We start from the raw sequence: 21,530 nt of genomic DNA on the forward strand, positions 1-21,530 counted from the left end.
TTTTGATTATTTCCAGTCTTTTGCTATTACAAATAGTGCTACAGCTACTGCTCGTGTGTGTGTGTGTGTGTGTATACACACAGACACACTATATATATTGTGTATATATATATGTATCTTTGTATTTTTTTCCAGTGTGTCTTTGTGATAGATTCTTTTTTTTTTTTTTTTTGTGATAGATTCTTAAAAGTGGGATTGCTATATCAAAGGAGAAATGCTCTTGTCATTATGCTAAAGATTGCCAGATTTTTTTTCATTGAGGTTTTGTGCTACTTCACATTCCCACCAATAATACCTGATTCACTTCACTCCCACCAATAGAGCATATTGTCAAATTTTTGGATTTATGTCATGCTGATGAATGAGGAAAGGTATTTCATTCTTGAGCAAGGTTGAACATGCTTAAATATTTTGAAGGCCCCTACATGTTTCTATTTTAGTTTATACCCTGTGTCCATATTTGTGACTTGTAGTATAAGTTAAAAATATATTTTTTCCAGTTAGTATCTTTCTTTCTTTAAACATCACCATTTGGAAAAGTTTGTTTATGTGAATTTTAAAAATTTTGTATGTATGTTGATTTATATGACATGCTACTTTCCTAAACCTAAATTCTCTTACTGTTTTTCAAAGTAGCTTTTCTCATAATATAAAGGTGCCGTAATAATGTAAGTGCATGGTAATGTGCCTAATGTATTCATTTTTAAAGTCAACTAGGGTTCAGTACTATCTGTAAAATACATACATACACACACACCCACAGCAAACATATAGTAAGTTTATATGGAATTACAATATGACCATCATGTTAATTATTATTGACTTAATTAATTGAGAATTGTTATTGATAAATGTCATAAGTGGAAAGTATTGTTAATTCTTACTGTCATTAGTATATAGCTGTTAATGGCTAGAGAATTTTGTTACATAAATGTCTTTGTAACTTGGAGTTACAATTTTACTATTTTAAGTAATCAAAACCCTGCTTTTAAGATTTATCTTAGCTCATTTCACAGTTGAATAATGAAGGTATATTCAAGTTAATATAACATTGATCTCTGCCTAAAAATAATATACTGGCATTAAAAAACTATGTTGTATTTATAAAAGAAATAATAAAATAGTTTTTCCATGATCTTTTCTGGATTTACAGATGTCTATAGTCATATTATCTGCGAATGGATCTAACTGGATTTTAATTACTTTCTGTTGTCTAATTACACAGGCTAATAGTTCCAACCCAGTGTAAATAAGTATTGGAGATAGTGAGCATCCTTGATTTACTCCTGACTTTAACAGATATTTTTCTCCTTTTTGAAGGCACTTACAATTCATGATACAGAAAAATGCCAAGCATGGGATCTAGGAACCAACTTCTTTCTCTGTGAAGATGATGTTGTTAATATAAGAAACAGGTGAAGATAGATATTTTGATGTGTTATCATAGGATTTTTTTTAAATGTTGCAGTTACTTAGAACATTTTCTGAATCTAGAATACCAATTCAGTCTTAGCTATTTAATTCATCATCATAAATTCACTCTACCATAGACAAATAAGTACTGACGTGTAAATATTTATGTTTCTCAAAATTTTAATATTGTCACATTGCCACTTAGGAATGAATTTCTTTGAGATTGTTAAAGTAGGTCTTTATTATTGCTCAGTCATTAAGAGACTGAAGGAGCATTGGCCTATAAGGGTGTGTACATTTTGAGATTGTGTGACTTACTCTGGAATATGACACTGTGCTACATCTTAAGATTATATAGTAAAAATAAGTCTTAGTTTCTTTTCTTCCTCTCTAGTTTAAAATTCCCATTGAAATTTTATAACATTTAGGTTTCTCTAATGTCTTCAGAGTGTCCAAATTTGAAAATTTGAATGTGTTTATTGAACACAAGAGTCGTAAAAGTCTTTTTTCTCTTTTGTGTGTATATGTTTTGTATTTTTAGGGCTGAAGCTGTACTTCAACATATTGCAGAATTAAATCCATATGTTCATGTCACATCATCTTCTATTCCTTTAAATGAAACCACAGATCTCTCCTTCTTAAATACATACCAGGTTAGTACTCCATTTTATATTAGATGTGACTGACAGATTCTAAGCTTAAAAGTTGGCTTATAGCTCAACATTCAGAAAACTAAGATCATGGCATCCAGTCCCATCACTTCATGGCAAATAGATGGGGAACCAGTGGAAACAGAGATTTTAATTTTGGGGGCTCCAAAATCACTGCAGATGGTGACTGTAGCCATGAAATTAAAAGACACTTACTCCTTGGAAGGAAAGTTATGACCAACCTAGATAGCATATTAAAAAGCAGAGACATTACTTTGCCAACAAAGGTCCATCTAGTCAAGGCTTTGGTTTTTCCAGTAGTCATGTATGGATGTGAGAACTGGACTGTAAAGAAACCTGAGTGCCAAAGAATTAATGCTTTTGAACTGTGGTGTTGGAGAAGACTCTTGAGAGTTCCTTGGACTGCAAGGACATCCAACCAGTCCATCCTGAAGGAGATCACTCCTGGGTGTTCATTGGAAGGACTGATGTTGAAGCTGAAACTCCAATACTTTGGCCACCTAATGTTAAACACTGACTCATTTGAAAAGACCCTGATGCTGGGAAAGATTGAAGTCAGGAGGAGAAGCGGATGACAGAGGATGAGATGGTTGGATGGCATCACCGACTCAGTGGACATGAGTTTGGGTAAACTCTGGGAGTTGGTGATGGACAGGGAGGCCTGGCGTGCTGCAGTACATGGGGTCGCAAAGAGTTGGACACGACTGAGCGACTGAACTGGACTGAAGGAAAATCATTAAGTATTAATAAAGTACTGATGGAACTAATTTAATATAGTCTATTAAGTAGACCAAAAAACTCAGGTTAAAAGAGTTAGAATAATACCTTTAAAGTGCTTTGTTTTAGGGCAAGAACCTAAGAATTACAAAGCAATTATATCAGTCAGCTATTTTCACAGTAACCTGCATGAGAAACCGCAGATTCAGTGGTTTATAGCAACATGCATTTCTTTCTCATGCATCTGGATGTCGGTTGGAATTCACCTGTTCTAGCTAAACTTAAACTCCACAGTCTGAGTCTTGGTCCAGGAACCTCTCTTCTGGGACCAGGAGGCTACCTGAGACGTGGTCTCATACCAGTAGCAGAAATACAAAGGAGTAAGTGCCACGTTCCAAGCACATTTCAAACCTGTTTGTGTTACTTCCATTAATATTTCATTGACCAGAGCAGGTCACATGGTCAAGTCCAAAGTAAAAGAGCAGGAAAACACACTCTGCTCTTCCTAAGGCCTTAGGCAAAGAGTGATATGTAACCCAGGTACATAGAAGTAAACAGTATGGACCAACAGTTCAGTCTACGTTAGGTAGCAAATAAAAACAAAAAGTCTCAGCACCTGGGATGTTCTGAAAGTGACTGCATTTCTTCCCTGTGATTATATTATGATACCCATTGTCTAGGAAAAAGCACTCCTGTGTTTCTTAAGATCTCAATACTTCTGACACTTGTGTGACTATATGTTTATGCGTTTTCCCCACACACCAGGCAATTCTCCAACTCTGGACACCTAGCTTGGTGTCCTTCAGTTCAGTTCAGTCCTGACACTCTGCCTGGAGAAGATAGTGTCAGATCCCACAGGTTAAGGACTCAGTCATATAAGAACCCACATCCTCCAGCCCTTTTCTGATGCCAGTTGCAAGTTCAGGTTGTTAACATGTGCTTCTCAGAGCTGGCTATGAATCAGGTTTGCACAGCCCCCTCCTTAGGTTCAGTTAGTTTACTAGAGCCGCACACAAACTCAGAAAAACAGTTTACTTACTAGATTACGAGTTTATTGTATTATAAAAGACTATGACTCAGGAACAGCCAGGTAGAAGAGATGCATAAGTCAGGGGATGGGGGATGGGTGCCAGGGGTACCATGTTTCCACAGCCTCTCCAGTATGCCACCTTCCCAGTACGTTCACAAGTTGAAGCCCCTGGTTCCGGGATTTTTATGGAGGCTTTATTATGTGAGCAAAAATGATTAATAGTATACATTGGCCATTAGTGATTAAGTCAGTTTCCAGCACAAGAGGTCTGGGAGAAGGACTGAAGGTCCTTACAGCCCAAGGTTGGTTCCCTGACAACTAGCCCCCATCCTTAGGGGCTTTCCAAAAGTCATCTCATTAACATAAACTCAGGTGTGTCTGAAAGGGCTTGTTATGAAAAGCAAGACATTTACTTCACCTTTTTCACTGTGAAGATATTTCCCGAAGGACAAAACTAAATATTATGACGAAAGATGCCCCTGAGTTCTTATATAGGAAATCACGAGAGTAGTAGCAGCTATGTGCTAGGAACCTTGAATGAAGACAAAATATGTATTTCTTATTATAAGGACAGTATCACACCCACTTAAAGATCATTGTAGATGTCCATTCTTGACTGGATGACTTGAAATCCATCCTGCTACAGACATATTTAATAGACTGTCTACAGTAGAATTACTTAATAGACTTCTTTTTCAGTGATTGCATGAGGTCAAAATAGTATAAGGAAAATGTTCTGAAACCAAAATTGAATAGGTAATTAAAAAGAAGCCAGTTAACTGTGGCTGTGTTCACTTTCTGGACACAGTTTGCTTGTCTCAGTTACCGCATTTCTTGGGAATTGGGAATGGTCACACAGAAACTAGGTAAAAACTTGTCTGTATGAGATACAATATATAATTGAGGCCTACCACCTCTGTGTAACTCTCTGGAACCTCAGAAAGCTACATCCTTAATGAAAAGATGTATGAGAACAATCTTTGACCATCAGAAGAGGAAATTTGTCTCTTTTCTCTTGTTGGTGTGGTTTAGTCATTAGGTTATGTCCAACCCTTTACAAGCTCATGGACTGCCGCACGCTAGGTTCCTCTTGTCTTTCACTATGTCTCAGGGTTTGCTCAAATTCATGTTTATTAAGTCAGTGATGGTATCTAATCATCTCATCCTCTGCTGCCCCCTTTTGCTTTCAGTCTTGCGCAGCATCAATGTCTTTCCCATTGAGTTGGCTCTTCGCGTAGCTTTCAGCTTCAGCATCATTCCTTCCAATGAATATTCAAGTTTGATTTCCTTTAGGATTGACTGGTTTGATCTCCTTGCCGTCCAAGGGACTCTCAAGACTCCTCTCCAGCACCACAGTTCGAAAGCAGAAGTTCTTTGGCACTCAGCCTTCTTTATGGTCCAGCTCTCACATCCATACATGACTACTAGAAAAAACCATAGCTTTTGATTATAAGGATCTTTGTGATGTCTCTGCTTTTTAATATGCTGTCTGGGCTTGTCATAGCTTTCCTTCCAAGGAGTAAGTGTCTTAATTTCATGGCTGCAGCCACCATCTGCAGTGATTTTGGAGCCCAAGAAGAGAAAATCTGTCACTGCTTCTACTTTTTCCCCTTCTGTTTACCATGAAATGATGGGACCAGATGCCATGATCTTAGTTTTTTGAATGTTGAATTTCATGCCAGCTTTTTCACTCTGCTCTTTCACCCTTGTCAAGAAGCTTTTTAGTTACTGTACATTTCTGCCATTAGGACAGTATCATCTGCATATATGAGGTTGTTGATATTTCTCCTGGCAGTATTAATTCCGGCTTGTGATTCATCCAGCCCAGCATTTCACTTGATATACTCTACATATGGGTTTCCCAAGTGGTGTAATGGTAAAGAATTCTCCTAGCAATGCAGAGGACACCAGAGATGCAGATTTGATCACTGGGTCAGGAAGATCCCCTTGGAGTAGGAAATGACAACCCACTCTAGTCTTTTTGCCTGGAAAATTGCATGGACAGAGGAGCCTCACAGGCTACAGTCCATAAGGTCTTACTTAAAGAGTCAGACACAACTCGGCACATGAGCACAGCACATACTCTGCATGTTTAAGTTAAATAAGTAAGGTGACAGCATACAGCCTTGTCATACAGCTTTCACAGTTTGGAACCAGTCAGTTGTTCCATGTCCAGTTCAAACTGTTGCTTCTTGACCCACATACAGGTTTCTCAGAAGACAGGGAAGGTGGTCTAAAGCTCCTATCTCTTTAAGAATTTCCATGGTTTGTTGTGATTCACACAGAGCTCTCTGGAGCTCTGGATTGAAAAAAAAAAAAGATCTTCTCTGGGAGTTCTTACCCATAGGCATGCCCTCATATAAGTTTGATATGAACTTAAGTTTCCCAAGCTGAGAACTTAACTTAAAATCTACGTTAAAACCTATACTGGAATGCCAGAAAGAAACAAAACTCAAAGATCTAGTGTCATATACCCTCAACCAGGCCACACTTTATTCTAATATGTAAAGCCCCTATGAGGCTATGTTCATAATACAAAATAATAAGACAGGAAGAAATTCAGCATGATCAAGAGTCAGTGGATATAACAAACAATAGAGCTGAACCTCCAAGAATTTCAGGTAATAGAATTATTGGATGGGGACTATAAAATGTTCAAACTAAATCTTATAAGAAGGGATTAAAAATACAATATGAAAATAACATACCAGTGAATGCAGTTAGGCAGATATAACCAAATAGAACTTTTTGAAATGGAAAAAATAGTCCTAAAAGTTTAAACTTAATGAGTAGATTAAACAGTACATATAAGAATTAATGGACTGAAGGATAGAGCTGAGGATATTTTTGAGACTACAGCACACAGAAAATATATAAAAGAGAAATTTTAAAAAATGATAGCTTGAGTAAAAAGCTCTAATTCATGGGGTTGGACTTCTAGAAAAAGGCTTATTCAAATAAACGATGCTTGGGAATTTTCCAGCATTGGTGGAACACAGACCAGGCTCAGTACTGTTAGACTCAGTATGTACTGAGTCTAATAAGATTTGCTTTTACCTTATTTCCAAGCTAGTAAGTTAGCCTGTTACAGTTTCATGGATGCTAGCAGAAAACATGAGATTCCTGGGTCAGAGACTAAGGACTTAATTACTCCCGAGCTGGTAAGCGTGAGCATGGCATTTGCCTAGTTTCCTCCTGCCTTCCTCCAGATCTCCCCTGTGCTGTGCAGAGGGCTCAGTGGATGCCTGCACATGTGGAGGGTTCCTTTAGAAGAAAGGAACATTGGGCTCGGGGAACCTGCCTTTTTATAGCAAGCAGTGAATAAGCTTGCTCTTTGTCCCAGAGGGAGACATTATCTCATTTCTCAAGTTTGCACCAGGCAAATGCAATCCTGAGAAACAACCCACGTAAAGAATGGTCAGAGCCTTGAATTCATGGCAATACTCGGTGGGAGAGCTATGAAGAATTACCTTTCTGTAGGAAGCTCATCGTGTTCTAAGCTAGATAAAACTAAATCCACACCCAGATAGATATTGGTAGTGAAAGTGAGTTATTCATTTCCTGGAACCAGTATCAAGGAAAGCTCCAGACTGCGAGATTTGACCTGCTTTTGCCTTTTTTGATTGATGGTGGACTGTAATAAAATACTTTGGCCTTTCATGAGTTTTTCAGTTATGATAAAATCTGATTATAAAACTTTCTTTGCTTATCTCACTGGATGATGATAAAAAAGTAAGCATTGAAAATGATAATTTGGTATCTTAAATAACAGAACTTGGTTGTTTCACTAGTAACACTGTCGTAAAACAAAAGTTGTGTTGTAAATCTGTTGAATCTCTGAATAAAAGAAAGCTAAGCCAACTAATACATCTTTTTAAAAATGTAATTGTTATCCTTTTAAACTAGCATTTAATTTATACTCTGATGAGTAGCTTAGCAGCTCCATGGCAGTAACAGGTAAAGCAAAATCTACAATCATTTGGGATGCACATATACCATAGAGAATGTTAAGGTTTGCTTCTAACTGTGAAGTCTGTACTGGTAATTGAATTCAGCGTGGGCAGGTTTTTCCCTGTATGTACTATGCCATTTTATGTAAAGGACTTGAATGTCCACAGGTTTTGGTTCTGGAACCAATCCCCCTGCGGATACCTAGAGATGGCGGTGTGTATTACTTTCTCTTTTGCTGTTCTGTATCTCTGAAGGTGTTAACGTTAAAATGGAATACAGTAGGTTAGTATTTTTTACAAAGAAAACAATGTATTTTTAGCGAAGTGCAAACTGGGATGCTTCTGAGTTAGAAGTTGTGCACTACCAAAATAATTGTTTATTTTCTAATCTTGAATTTCTTGTATCCTTCTCAACAGTGTGTAGTATTGACAGAGATGAAACTTTCATTGCAGAAGAAGATCAATGACTTCTGCCGTTCTCAGAGCCCTCCAATTAAGGTGATAATATCACTTAATAATGACACGTAGTTTAGCAAAGGAAATGCACTTTCACTATTAGAATTTGTAGCTTTTCAGTGAATTGCATAAGAAACCTTTTACATGAGTAATATTTTTCATTTTGATTTTCAAAGTGTGGTCCAAGGACACTGAAGGTCTCTGAAACCCTTTCTCAGGGTCTGCAAAGTCAAACCATTTTTAAAATATTGAAATGTTATTTGCCTTTTTCACTTTGATTCTCTTATGGGTTATATTATATAGATAATATAATATCTATATTATAGATAGATAGATATTTTCTATCTAGCTATCATTTTAATGAGTAGAGTTTCCAGAGTCTACTTGATGGTAATATCATTGCTCTTACAGCTGATGGAATGTGTGTTTATGTTGGCTTTTCTTTCTAACACAGTGATTATCAGTAGATATAACCCACATAAACAAAAACTCATTGGGTTGTCAATAATTTTTAAGAACATGAAGGGATCATGAGACCAAAAAGAAAGAGAACTGTTGAATTGTAAAAGTAGAATATAGGTGGCCAGACCTGTTAGGGGCTAATGCAGTAAGTAGTCCAGGTGAGAGATGCTGGTGCCTTTTTCAAAAGAGATGAAAATAGAGATTGTGAGAAGTTGTTGAATTTGAAGTATCTTTTGTAAAAAAGACTAATGGATTGAGCATGGATGAATGAGAGTTGTGAAGGAAAGAATGACCAAGAATGACTCTGAGATTTTTGTCCAAAATAATTAGATAAGTAGTGATGACACTCAGAAACTGGAAAGAGGTCTAGATGGGACAAATCATAATTCATCCCCTGCAATTGAATACATATTACTAACTGCACTTCCTTTGTTGGGGTCCTTTATTCCTTTGGAAAAAGGAAAATGCTGTTTGTTCCTTTGAGATAGGTACTGAACTATCATCATACTGTATCAGATAGATGTGCTGAAAAATTTTGGACTGGTATTTACATAGCGTATTTATACCTTATAGAACATTTGTGCCATAGTTCATAAATTATTAAGATGAATAAGATATACAGTGGTCAGTAAACTTTGAACAGGACAGAGAAATTTTATAAAGTAATTATACTAATTTATAAACTAAAATCTTTGTGTGATTGATACATTTATTCATACTTTAAAGTTGTTTTGCAAAGAAGGAGATTGTTCTTGACTTTGCAAACTTTAAAAAAAAAAGTTTCTAACTTTCTTCTGTTTTATGTCTCATTAAGAATGCTGTAAATACCTATTTCAATAGTAAAGGCAGTACATGATCAAGTAGAAGGTAATCTGTTAACCATTTTATGACTTTATTTGATAGGGAGTATAAAGTCATTTTAATGAGCTAGATTTTTAGATAGATAGATGGATACAGAGAATAAAAATCACTTTCAAGAACACATTTATGACTGTGTTTAAGAATTTGATGTTTACCTTTCCTGACTTTGATGTGCGCTGTTCCTCAGTCCCTTTTCTGCTGACTCAGTCTTAGCTTTTAGCTCTCTTTTGTTTTCCTCTAACTCTACCACTTTTGGTGAATGGACACTCCATTCTGCTTTTCTAAAATGAAAAACAAGAATTCACTGCTAGACCATTAAGCCAAGGTATCTCCTTCTTATATTCTGTGCTTGGTTTTTAGGATAAAGCAAGAGTTTTTGTTATTTAAAAATTACAGAATGTCCAATGATGTGCTGATGTTGCTTCTAGTTTTGTGACACCAATATCCAGTCCTAACTACCTGAGCTCTTGATTCTGAAACCAGTTTACAAATAATTTATCATATTTGTGATCACTTTATATCTCAAAGAATATGCTTAATTATAAATAAAATTGTCACCAGGGGGTCCAAAGATAGTTGAGTTTTTTTTTTTTCTTTATATAAATGTATTAATCTTGAACTTGTTTTTTCATTTCACAGTTCATCAGTGCAGATGTACATGGCATTTGGTCACGGTTGTTTTGTGATTTTGGTGATGAATTTGAAGTTTTAGATACAACAGGAGAAGAACCAAAAGAAATTTTCATTTCAAATATAACGCAAGTATGATTATATATGTGTATTATTGTTTATGATTGATTTTTAAGTTGATGTTTTAAAAAGGTAATATTAGCAAAATATTGTAGTACACAGTCTTTTTTATTTGATTAAAATTGAAGTTGGGATATTAAGAAAGTATTCTGGTTTCCATCTAACATTTAATAATTGGTACATCAGCATTTGCTGATGTCATTAATTTTAATTTTGTTCTATGTCATGTTCTATGGGACATTAATTGTGAGTCAGTGTTTACTGAACAATTTATTATGTCAGATCATAGATGAATTACGAGTGCCATAATTCACTTGGCCCAACACTCTTGACTCCAGGAAGATGGACACTTAAGTCATCACAGACAAAAGCTTTTCTAATTTGACATATTTCTAAAACAGTATTTGGAGGAGGAAGAAAACTTAAGAGTTAACTAACCATCAAATCAAAAGGTCTGACTTTTTTTTCTAACTGTGTTCTCTTAATGTCATGCAAGCTTAATTTTTTTATTACCCTAAAAGAATTGGAGAAAATATTATGATCCACTTTTACTACTGTTTCCTTTTAGCCTAAATCACTAACTTTATTTGCACTCTTTATAAAATCAATTTACATTAAAGCTCAAAAGAAGCCAAGTACAAAGGAATGAAAATATACTTTGAATCGTATTTGTGCTTCTGTCTTTATACTTTATTTTTAAACTCATTGTTAATGTTGGCGTTCTTACCACTTTTTAAGGCAAATTCATTAAAAAGTTATTTTTTGTATCTGTTTGTTTACAGAATGGTTTGTTGTTCAGCCTTTTACCTTCTCTAGTTATTATTAGTTTGTCCCTGAGAATATTATAGAGTTAGAATAAGCTCCAAGGAATCTTGTATTGCACTGATATTTTCTTTTATTAAACAGTGCAGGAAATATGGAAGTTAGCCATAAAAAATCAGAAAAATATACTATAGTCCTCATTTAAATTATCTGCAAGTCATTTCTCCTTCTTAAGGTCCTTATGAATGCTATTATTCTTGAGATGTTATTAATAGTAAACCCACATTACATTAATTTTTTCTGCATGTTTGTGGTCTTTTATTTTTTAATGTTTGTGGTCTCAATTGTATTTCTCAAATCATTAAACAGCGAGAGAATTTTTAGAGTCTACACAATTTTGAAAGAGACAATAATAATTCCATTAGGTTTTATGTAAATTAAATCATTATCACCTTATTTAAGGAATGGTTGGATTATATGCAGTTAGGAAATTTACAGGTATCTGCTGTATCTCAGGCACCCTCTTAGATGAGATAAGCTAATTTCTTCTATTTTTACCTGATATGCAGGGCTATATACTATTTCTTTGATTTAAAGTGTTGCAGCTTTATACTGTTAATACCACTTTCCTAGCGTTAAATTTCCATCCTTCATTCTTAATATTTCTTTGATTTTCAAAGTTAGACTCATCTTTTATGTTCACAATCTTTAATGTTGTTGTTATTTTTGTTCAGTAAGTAAGTCATGTCTGACTCTTCTTGACCCCATGGACTGCAGCACACCAGGCCTCCCTGTCCTTCAGTATTACCCAGAGTTTGCTGAAGTTCACATCCTTTGAATCAGTTATACTGTCCAACCATCTCATCCTCTGCTGCCCTCAATCTTTCCTAACCTCAGGGTCTTTTCCATTGAGTTAGCTTTTTGTCTCAAGTAGCCAAAGTACCGGAGCTTCAGCTTCAGCATCAGTCCTTCTGATGAGTATTCAGGGTTGATTTCCTTTATGACTGACTGGTTTGATCTCCTCAGTGTTCAAGGAACTCTCAGTCTTCTGTAGCACCACAATTTGAAAATATCAGTTCTTTGGTGCTCAGCCTTCTCTGTGGTTCAACTCTCACATCTGCACATGTGAGACCATAGTTTTGACTCTACAGCCCTTTGTTAGCAAAGTGATGTCTTTGATTTTGAATATACTGTCTAGGTTTGTCACTACTTTCCTTCTAAGAAACCCGTGTCTTCTAATTTCATGGCTGCAGTCACCATTCACAGTGATTTTGGAGCCCAAGAAGAATCTGTCACTGCTTCTACTTTTCCCCCTTCTATTTGCCATGAAGTGATGAGTCTTTCATAAATGACTTTAGAACTTGAATTCAGTCACTTTGAGTATGTTTTGTAAATCACAGAAATCCTTGAATTTGTGAAATATTTGAACGGCTTGTGATACCTATTTCTGCTCAACATAGAAATCGTAAACATTCATAATAAAATGATATGGTTGTCACTGTTTTGTGACAGTTCTTTAAATATTTGTGTTTACAATGGAAGGAGAAGAATGGCTTGCAATTTTGGTTGTTTTGAGAATTTTATGATAACATGGTTCTTTTTATGTGAGATTTGGAATTTGTATAAAAAAGGACTTTGTGAACTTGTTTTTACTCTTATTTCTAGGCTAATCCTGGCATTGTCACTTGCCTTGAAAATCATCCTCACAAACTTGAAACAGGACAGTTCGTAACATTTCGAGAAATTAATGGAATGACAGGCTTAAATGGATCCACACAACAAATAACTGGTAAGTTTATGTTTATTAATTTGTTTATACTTATTCATTATTCATTGCATTTATAGTCCAGACACTGTACTTTTTAAGAATACACCATCAACTCAAAAGGGGTGATCCAGTTCTTCACCTCAAGACATTCAATACAACTTGTTGTTGTTTAGTCGCTCAGTCGTGTCTGACTCTTTGCAACCCCATGAACTGCAGCACGCTAGGCTTTCCTGTCCTTCACCATCTCCTTGAGCTTGCGCAAACTTAGGTCCATTGAGTCAGTGATGCCATCCAACCATCTGGTCCTCTGTCAACCCCTTCTCCTCCTGCCTTCAATCTGTCCCAGCATCAGGGTCTTTTCTAAGGAGTCAGTGCTTCACATCAGGTGGCCAAAGTATTGGAGTTTCAGCTTCAACATCAGTCCTTCCAATGAACATCCAGGAGTGATCTCCTTCAGGATGGACTGGTTGGATGTCCTTGCAGTCCAAGGGACTCTTTAGAGTCTTGTGCGACACGACAGTTAAAAGCCTCAATTCTTTGGCGTTCAGCTTTCTTTATAGTCCAACTCTCACATGCACACATGACTACTGGAAAAAACCTAGCTTTGACTATATGGATCTTTGTCACAAAGTAATGTCTCTGCTTTTTAGCATGCTGTCTAGGTCTGTCATGACTTTTCTTCCAAGGAGCAAGCGTCTTTTAATTTCATGGCTGCAGTCACCATCTGCAGTGATTTTGGAGCCCAAGAAAACAAAGTCTGTCACTGTTTCCATTGTTTCACCATCTGTTTGCCATGAAGTAATGGGACTGGATGCCATGATCTTAGTTTTTTGAATGTTGAGTTATTTTTCTTAAATTATTTATTTTAATTGGAAGATAATTAGTTTATAATATTGTGATGATTTTGCCATACATCGACATGAATCAGCCACGGTAGACATCCACAGGTGCACATGTATCCCCTCATCCCAAACCCCCCACCCCATTCCTCTGGGTTGTCCCAGAGCCCCAGCTTTGAGTGCCCTGCTTCATGCATCAAACTTGCAGTGGTCATCTATTTTCCGTATGGTAATATACATGTTTCAATGCTATTCTCTCAAATCTTCCCACCCTGGCCTTCTCCCACAGAGTCCAAAAGTCTATTCTTTATAATTGTGTCTTGTTTGCTGCCTTGTATATAGGATTGTTATTACTGTCTTTCTAAATTCCATGTATATGCGTTAACATACAGTATTCGTGTTTCTCTTCCTGACTTACTTCACTCTGTATAATAGGCTCCAGTTTCATTCACCTCATTAGAACTGACTCAGATGCATTCCTTTTTATGGCTGTGTAGTATTTCATTGTGTATGTATACCACAACTTCATGATCCATTCGTCTGCCAGTGGACATTTAGGGAATGTTGAGTTTTAAGCCAGCTTTTTCTCCTTCCTCTTTCACCTTCATCAAGAGGCTCATTAATTCCTCTTCGCTCTCTGCCATAAGGGTGGTGTCATCTGCATATCTGAGGTTATTGATATTTCTCTCTGCAATCTTGATTCTAGCTTGTGCTTCATCCAACCCAGCATTTCACACGATGTAGTCTGCATGTAAGTTAAATAAGCAGGGTGACGACATACAGCCTTGATGTACTCCTTTCCCAATTTGTAACCAGTCTGTTGTTCCATGTCCGGTTCTAACTATTGCTTCTTGACCTGCATACAGATTTCTCAGGAGGCAGGTTAGGTGGTCTTGTATTCCCATCTCTTTAAGAATTTTCCACAGTTTATTGTGATCCACGCAAAGTAAGGAGATACTAACATTCGGCAGTGGCGTTACAGAGAAAAGGCATTCTGGGAACTCTAACCTTAGCAAGGATCCCTGCTCAGTTTTGGTGTAGCAGCAGTAGGGTTGGGGTGTCTGGATTATAACTGGCTGCATTGGCTTAGGAGATGGTGATAAGAGTATTCTGTGCAGAAGCAAACAGTAAGAAACAGGACAGAATTCAAGGAACTTAAGGATAGATACAGCAGCTCTACAGTGGGAGGTGAGATAGCAACAGACATACTGTTATCTCATGGTAGATAAGTGAAGATTCTGACACCTTATTTATTCACACATTAGGGAGTACAAAAAAGAGCAAATTTTGGAGGGAAGATGAGTACAGTCTAGGTGGTTTAGGTAAGGTGACAGTGAAGTATTCACGTGAAGATACTTTTTTGTTCAGAGACTTGGAAAAAAGGGGTGAATGAACATTAACTGCAGGCAGATTTGTGGACTTCTTGGCAGGAAACTGAAGGAGTCTCTTTTGTTAGTAGACTGAGGTGAAATCATGACCCAAAGGAGAGATAAGGTGCCAAGGCCAGAGATCTGAAGTGAGTAAACAGTTTTAAAAATTGAAAAGTTTCCAGGTTTCATTTAAGGCCATTTGAAATGAAGAGAATACATTTATGGCATCATTAGTCTTCATAGTTTATGATTTTCCTCCAGCCATGTGTAAAGAGTTAAAGACATTGCTTTACAATGTGTAACTCACAGACAGCATGTTTACACCTATTCAGCTGAGAGTGACTTAGTTTTATCTTTAGGGCATCTGAACATGTAATTATGGGATTAGTGTATATACTAGTGGTAAACTGATTACCTTTTTTTTCTTTTAATGACTACAAAAATGGATCCTTAGGAGAGAAAAAAAATCAGTGCCTGTTAAGAGCTCTTTATAGCAAAACAATTTTGGATCTATTTTTAAGAAGCTTTGGTAATAAATCTGTTGTATTTTGTTTCCCAGACTGTATCTAGATATGTAAAATACAGGTTCAGATCATTGATATTACAAATTTTGTGTCTATTTTTGCATAAATTGACTGATTTACTTAAGAGTATCCTTTTTTGTCTTGGGGTCCATTCAGTGGTGGACTCTGGTGATGGATCCAAATCTTGGGGCTATATTTATGAAAGGAGAAGCCACTGGATATCAAGAAATGAAAATAAAGAAAACCCACATTTTGCATGAACAATTCTTTGAGCAGAGAAAGAATATTTAAGTAGAGTAGCAATTGATAAGTCTTTTTGTCCCCTGATATTTATTAATTGATACTTTACTGCTTTAAAGTAATTTTCCTGTTACTTGAAAACCATTTTTAAATGACTAAAATAGTATATGCTTATTCTGGATATAAATTGCCAACATCTGCTGGATCATTGAAAAAGCAAGAGAGTTACAGAACAACAGCTACTTCTGCTTTATTGACTATGCCAAAGCCTTTGACTATGTGGATCACAATAAACTGTGGAAAATTCTTCAAGAGATGGGAATGCCAGACCACCTGACCTGCCTCTTGAGAAACCTGTATGCAGGTCAGGAAGCAACAGTTAGAACTGGACACAGAACAACAGACTGGTTCCAAATAGGAAAAGGAGTACATCAAGGCTGTATACTGTCACCCTGCATATATAACTTATATGCAATTATATGCATCATGAGACATGCTGGGCTAGAGGAAGCATAAGCTGGAATCAAGACTGCCAGGAGAAATATCAATAACCTCAGATATGCAGGTGATACCACCCTTATGGTAGAAAGTGAAGAACTAAAGAGCCTCTTGATGAAAGTGAAAGAGGAGAGTGGAGCTTAAAGCTCAACATTCAGAAAACTAAGATCATGGAATTTGATCCCATCACTTCATGGCAAATAGATGAGAAAACAATGGAAACAGTGGCTGACTTTTATTTTTCTGGGCTCCAGAATCACTGCAGATCATGACTGCAGCCATGAAATTAAAAGACACTTACTCCTTGGAAGGAAAGTTATGACCAACCTAGACAGTATATTAAAAAACAGAGACATTACTTTGCCAACAATGGTCTGTCTAGTCGAGGCTATGGTTTTTCCAGTAGTCGTGTATGGATGTGACAGTTGGACTATAAAGAAAGCTGAGCACCAAAGAATTGATGCTTTTGAACTGTGGTGTTGGAGAAGACTCTTGAGAGTCCCTTGGACTGCAAGCAGATCCAACCAGTCCATCCTAAAGGAGATCAGTCCTGGGTGTTCACTGGAAGGACTGATGTTGAAGCTGAAACTCCAATACTTTGGCCACCTGATGCAAAGAACTGACTCATTTTGAAAAGACCCTGATGTTGGGAAAGATTGAGGGCAGGAGAAGAAGGGGACGACAGAGGATGAGATGGTTGGATGGCATCACCGACTCAATGGACATGGATTTGGGTAAACTCTGGGAGTTGGTGATGGACAGGGAGGCCTGGCGTGCTGCGGTTCATGGGGTCGCAAAGAGTTGGACACGACTGAGTGACTGAACTGAACTGATTCTTGATATATGTGTATATATCTTTAAATAGAGTCAAAAATGAGTATTGTTTCAGACCTCTCCCCTCTACTCCAGAATTAACGGCAGCTAAGTTGAGTGTTTACTCTTCTGGTCTTTTCTGTCTAGTTGATATATAAGGCTTGTTTATTTAATTGAATTTTTTGAATAAGCAAATCATTCAAAAAAAATAGAAGGCAAATGTTTAAAATGAAAACTTTACTGCCCACCTTTGGTTCCCTCTCATTCTTACCTGTTCATTCTTCTTAGTTTATTGGATGCCATTCCAAGCTTTTCTTAGGCGTTTTTACATGCAAGGTAGCATCTTATGAATAGAAACCCTTTGCGTTTCCATTAAACTAAACATCTCAATGGTCTTTTCACATCATTAATGTAGACTAGTCTCCTCCTCTCCCCTTGATGTCTCATAGTATTTCATGCTCTCTTGAATATGGTATAGTATAATTTTGATTTGCATTTTATATATTATGAATGAGATTAAGTATCTTTTCTTAAGTTTTAGAGCTGTTTCATTTTCCTTTAATGTGAGTCATCTATCCTTTACCCATTTTCTTAATGACTATTATTGATCATTTTCCCCCAAACTCCTCATATATGGGGCATATTTGCTAAGGGTTGTTTTTTTTTTTTTTTTTAAATGAATCACAAAAACTTTTTTGTAATGTGGCATTTGACTTTGTGATGGCTTTTACTGGGTGTATATGATGTCAAAGTTTTCCATTTTTTCTTGGATGCTTTTGAGTCATAATTAGAAATGCCTTCCTTACTGCAAAGTTTTAAAGAAATTTTTATTCCATGCTCATATCTAATAATTTTTTTGACATTTAAAACTTCTATCCATTTGGAGTACTTCCCCACCTGACTTTTTTCCCCCCAAATTTTTGAGTGATCTTTTCTTTACTGGGTTGTGGTACCACCTTAATTGTGTCTTTTGCGAGTCTGTTACTGAATAATAAATCTGTCTGCCTTTCTACTCATGAGCCAGTATCCCAGTTGTATTGTTATCAACTATGTATATAACACATACCAGTATATTAATTATTGAAGCTTCATGAAGTATTTTAATATCTAATAATAAGCACCTCTGATTCCCTTTTTTCCTTCCAAGTTTTCTTGGGTGTTTTTGTGTTTAAGTCCTTATGTTTGTATTGGAAAGATAATCTGTCTAGCTCCCCAACTTCCACCTACCCACCCACCCCCCGAGATAGAAAAAATTTACACTGAAATTTTCTTAATTTTGTAAATTAGGAAAAATTAGCATCTTTTTTGTCATAAACTTTCAAATTAAATACTCATATCAGTAGATAATGGTTTTCTTTTTTCCCTTCTTTTAGTGGTATCACCATTTTCTTTTAGCATTGGTGATACTACAGAATTGGAACCTTATTTACATGGAGGCATAGCTATTCAAGTTAAGACTACTAAAACATTCTCCTTTGTAAGTATTTTTTTTTTCTTAAATATATTTCTTTACAGAAGAGTGGCAGGAGAGAAAAAAACAATAAAATTACTCGTTGAAGAGATTTTGTTTTTTAATTTGTACCCACACTGAGGAAAATGAAATCAATGGAAATAAACTGACTTTAACAAAAAAAATTTAGAGAGTTGATCATACTTCTTATAGTTACTTCCTAAGACAGAAGATGTAACTAATATGTATTTGAAAAATTTAACAAGCATTGATTCAGTATGTGTTTTATCTTATTATTCAGTTACATTTTTAAAGCAAAAGGAATATTTCTTTATCATATTTGTTATTTCAGGGTTTTTTAGATTTTAATTTTTTTGGATTTCAAGAAGTTGTATGTTAAATATGTTAAATAATTCCCATAAACTGGCATTGAAAGGAAATGTATGTATCTGTTTAAAGAGAATGTAGAGGCTACTTTTATCAGGGAATTAAGGAGCCTCTTGCTGCTTAAATCCTTAGACCATTTCTCATAAGTAGTCTAATATATCTTTTTTCTTGAAAGTTCTCAAGGTTTTGACTTGACTGACTTCTTTTCCAGAACAATTATTAACTGAAGTCCTCCACAAGGTTTTGTTTAGCCCAGAGTTAACGCAAAACAACAGATTAAAATATTGCATCTTGTCAAATCTGCTCCAGCATTGCTTCCTCTTGCTGTTGTCCCTGGTTTTTAATTATGCTTTAACTTATGGCTCAATAAATTTAAGATTGGGTTTGGTGGATTTTTTTTCAGAGGGAGTGGTTTATTGTCTTGTTTGTTGAGTTTTTTGGCCTCCGTGTGTTGTTTGCTCCACACAAAAAATTTTAGCTGGGTATTTATTCAATTCTTGTCAGGTATAACAAGTCCTAAAACTTGGTATCAGAAAAAATATGGTAGCTCTTCGATTAAGATAATAGATTTTTTTGAGTACACACACACATGTTTAAGTTTCCCCAAATTTATTATGTGGAGCAGGTTGTCCAGTTGCATTTAACATTAAAAATATAAAGTGAGATAATAAGAAAAGGAGTAACCAGGGAATGGTAGCTACTTTACATTTCAGTTAAAACGTGTTAGCCCAACCTTACTTATCTCAGATCTTTTAGAAGGAGTCATTGCTTTTAGTGCTCTGTGTCATTTATCAAGTAGTCACTTACTTGCTCGGAAGTAACAGTGGATTTTTTTCTATTGTTTGTTTTGTTTTTTTTGTATTAGGAATCATTAGAGATGCAACTAAAACATCCAAGGTACCTTATTGCGGATTTTAGCAAACCTGAGGTAAACAAACACTGTTTGTTTGAGAGAGGCAGTGCAGTGGGGGTTGGGAATGATAAGCAATTATAAATTTAAAACAGACCAACTATATATATGTATATATAAATATATATAGTGCAACTATATAGTGTGACTGTATGTAGCGAGAGCAACTATATATATATTTGTAGTATCTGTGTGTATATGTCAGACCATTAAATTCTTTAGAAATAAAGGTTGTTATTCATGTAGCAAGCTGACTCCTGGATTAAAAATGGGATTTTATGTAATGGAAATGTTTGAATAATAGGGAAAAGGTTTTCTTTTATGATATGCCAGGTTTGATAGTTAAAAGGTGGTTTCATTAATTTATGCAAAGGTAATCTTATTAAGAGATTTTCTGAACGATGTAGAGTTTTATATAATACATATTTCTTCTCTAAAAATCTTGGAAGCATTTATTCTGCTTTTTGAAATCATTGGATCCATTTTGTACCAGTGAATGTATTTTTGATAAGTAAAGAATTATAATAACAGTTTCTGAATTTATAAATATTGGTAAGGAAAGAAAAAAGAATTCTCGTACCAACATTTTCTTTCCTTTGTTTAGTTGATTCTAATTTGTTTCATATGGATAACCTAATGAAAACTAGTCCTACAGCCTGGGATTAAAACTTGGATCTGTTACTTAAATATAGCTTGAAGTCAAGTCCTTTAACTTCTCAAGCGTCAGCTTCCTCATCTGTTAAATAAAAATAACAGTAATAAGCTAATTTGTTTATTGATTAAGTTAAGTAATGTCTTAAAAGTGTTAGCACAGTACCTGACACATATTATACACTCAATTTTAAATACTGACCAATTTTTAATGTTATCAATAGGCACCTTTAGAGATTCACTCAGCCATGCTTGCCTTGGACCAGTTTCAGGAGACTTATAGTCGCAAGCCAAATATTGGGTAATGTTTTTTCTTTGAAACAACCTTTTTTCTTATTGTAATACTACTAGATACACCAAATTGTGTAAACACTTCTGAACCAACCTATTTTTCTCGTAGAAGTGGAAAGTTCAATTTATAAAAATGGAGTTATACTAAATAAAATTTTTCCTATTTTGAAGTCTTCAAAAGCTACAGCTTAAAAATATCTGAGAACTATTAGATTACAAATCCATTACATAATTTTTTACCTTCTACGTGTTGTTGCAAAAAGTTTTTGCTTTGTACATTTAAAACTAAATTCTTACTTATAAACTGTTCTTAAGTGAGTATGATTTTGAAGGAATGTATTTATAAACCAGTTGTCTTTAAAGTCAGTAAACACTTCGTGGTACATGGTTGGCAAAATTCCAGTTTTTTTAACATATTTCTTAAATTTCAATTAGCTATTGAGAAAATTGACATTTTATTTTGAATTCTAGATGCCAGCAAGATTCAGAAGAGTTGTTGAAACTAGCAACATCTATAAGTGAAACCTTGGAAGAGAAGGTGAATATTCAGTTTGGGTGTCAAAAATTGTATAACATAAAAATTTTCTATAAATGTTCTCTTAGCCTTCAAATTCCAGTTTTGCTACTTGTTGACTCTGTGACAGTAGGCAAGTTACTTGACATTATTCAACTTGAGTTTTTCAAACCTTTGCCTCTTTTTTAATTAGATTGTTTTCT

General features: G+C 35.5%; 1 protein-coding gene across 1 annotated transcript in view; it reads left to right on the forward strand.

The window, feature by feature from the left end:
* The window catches only part of UBA6 (ubiquitin like modifier activating enzyme 6), an 82,091-nt gene that overhangs the window by 25,318 nt on the left and 35,243 nt on the right, over positions 1 to 21,530 (forward strand). The window contains exons 5-13 of the mRNA XM_061145861.1: positions 1,321 to 1,415; positions 1,955 to 2,066; positions 8,199 to 8,279; positions 10,200 to 10,322; positions 12,738 to 12,861; positions 18,498 to 18,601; positions 19,827 to 19,889; positions 20,747 to 20,823; positions 21,285 to 21,351. Coding sequence (XP_061001844.1) covers positions 1,321 to 1,415; positions 1,955 to 2,066; positions 8,199 to 8,279; positions 10,200 to 10,322; positions 12,738 to 12,861; positions 18,498 to 18,601; positions 19,827 to 19,889; positions 20,747 to 20,823; positions 21,285 to 21,351 — 846 coding nt within the window. The remainder of the gene's footprint in view (positions 1 to 1,320; positions 1,416 to 1,954; positions 2,067 to 8,198; positions 8,280 to 10,199; positions 10,323 to 12,737; positions 12,862 to 18,497; positions 18,602 to 19,826; positions 19,890 to 20,746; positions 20,824 to 21,284; positions 21,352 to 21,530) is intronic.

This window comes from Dama dama, chromosome 6 (genome assembly GCF_033118175.1).
Source record: "Dama dama isolate Ldn47 chromosome 6, ASM3311817v1, whole genome shotgun sequence".
NCBI classification, from domain to species: domain Eukaryota; kingdom Metazoa; phylum Chordata; class Mammalia; order Artiodactyla; family Cervidae; genus Dama; species Dama dama.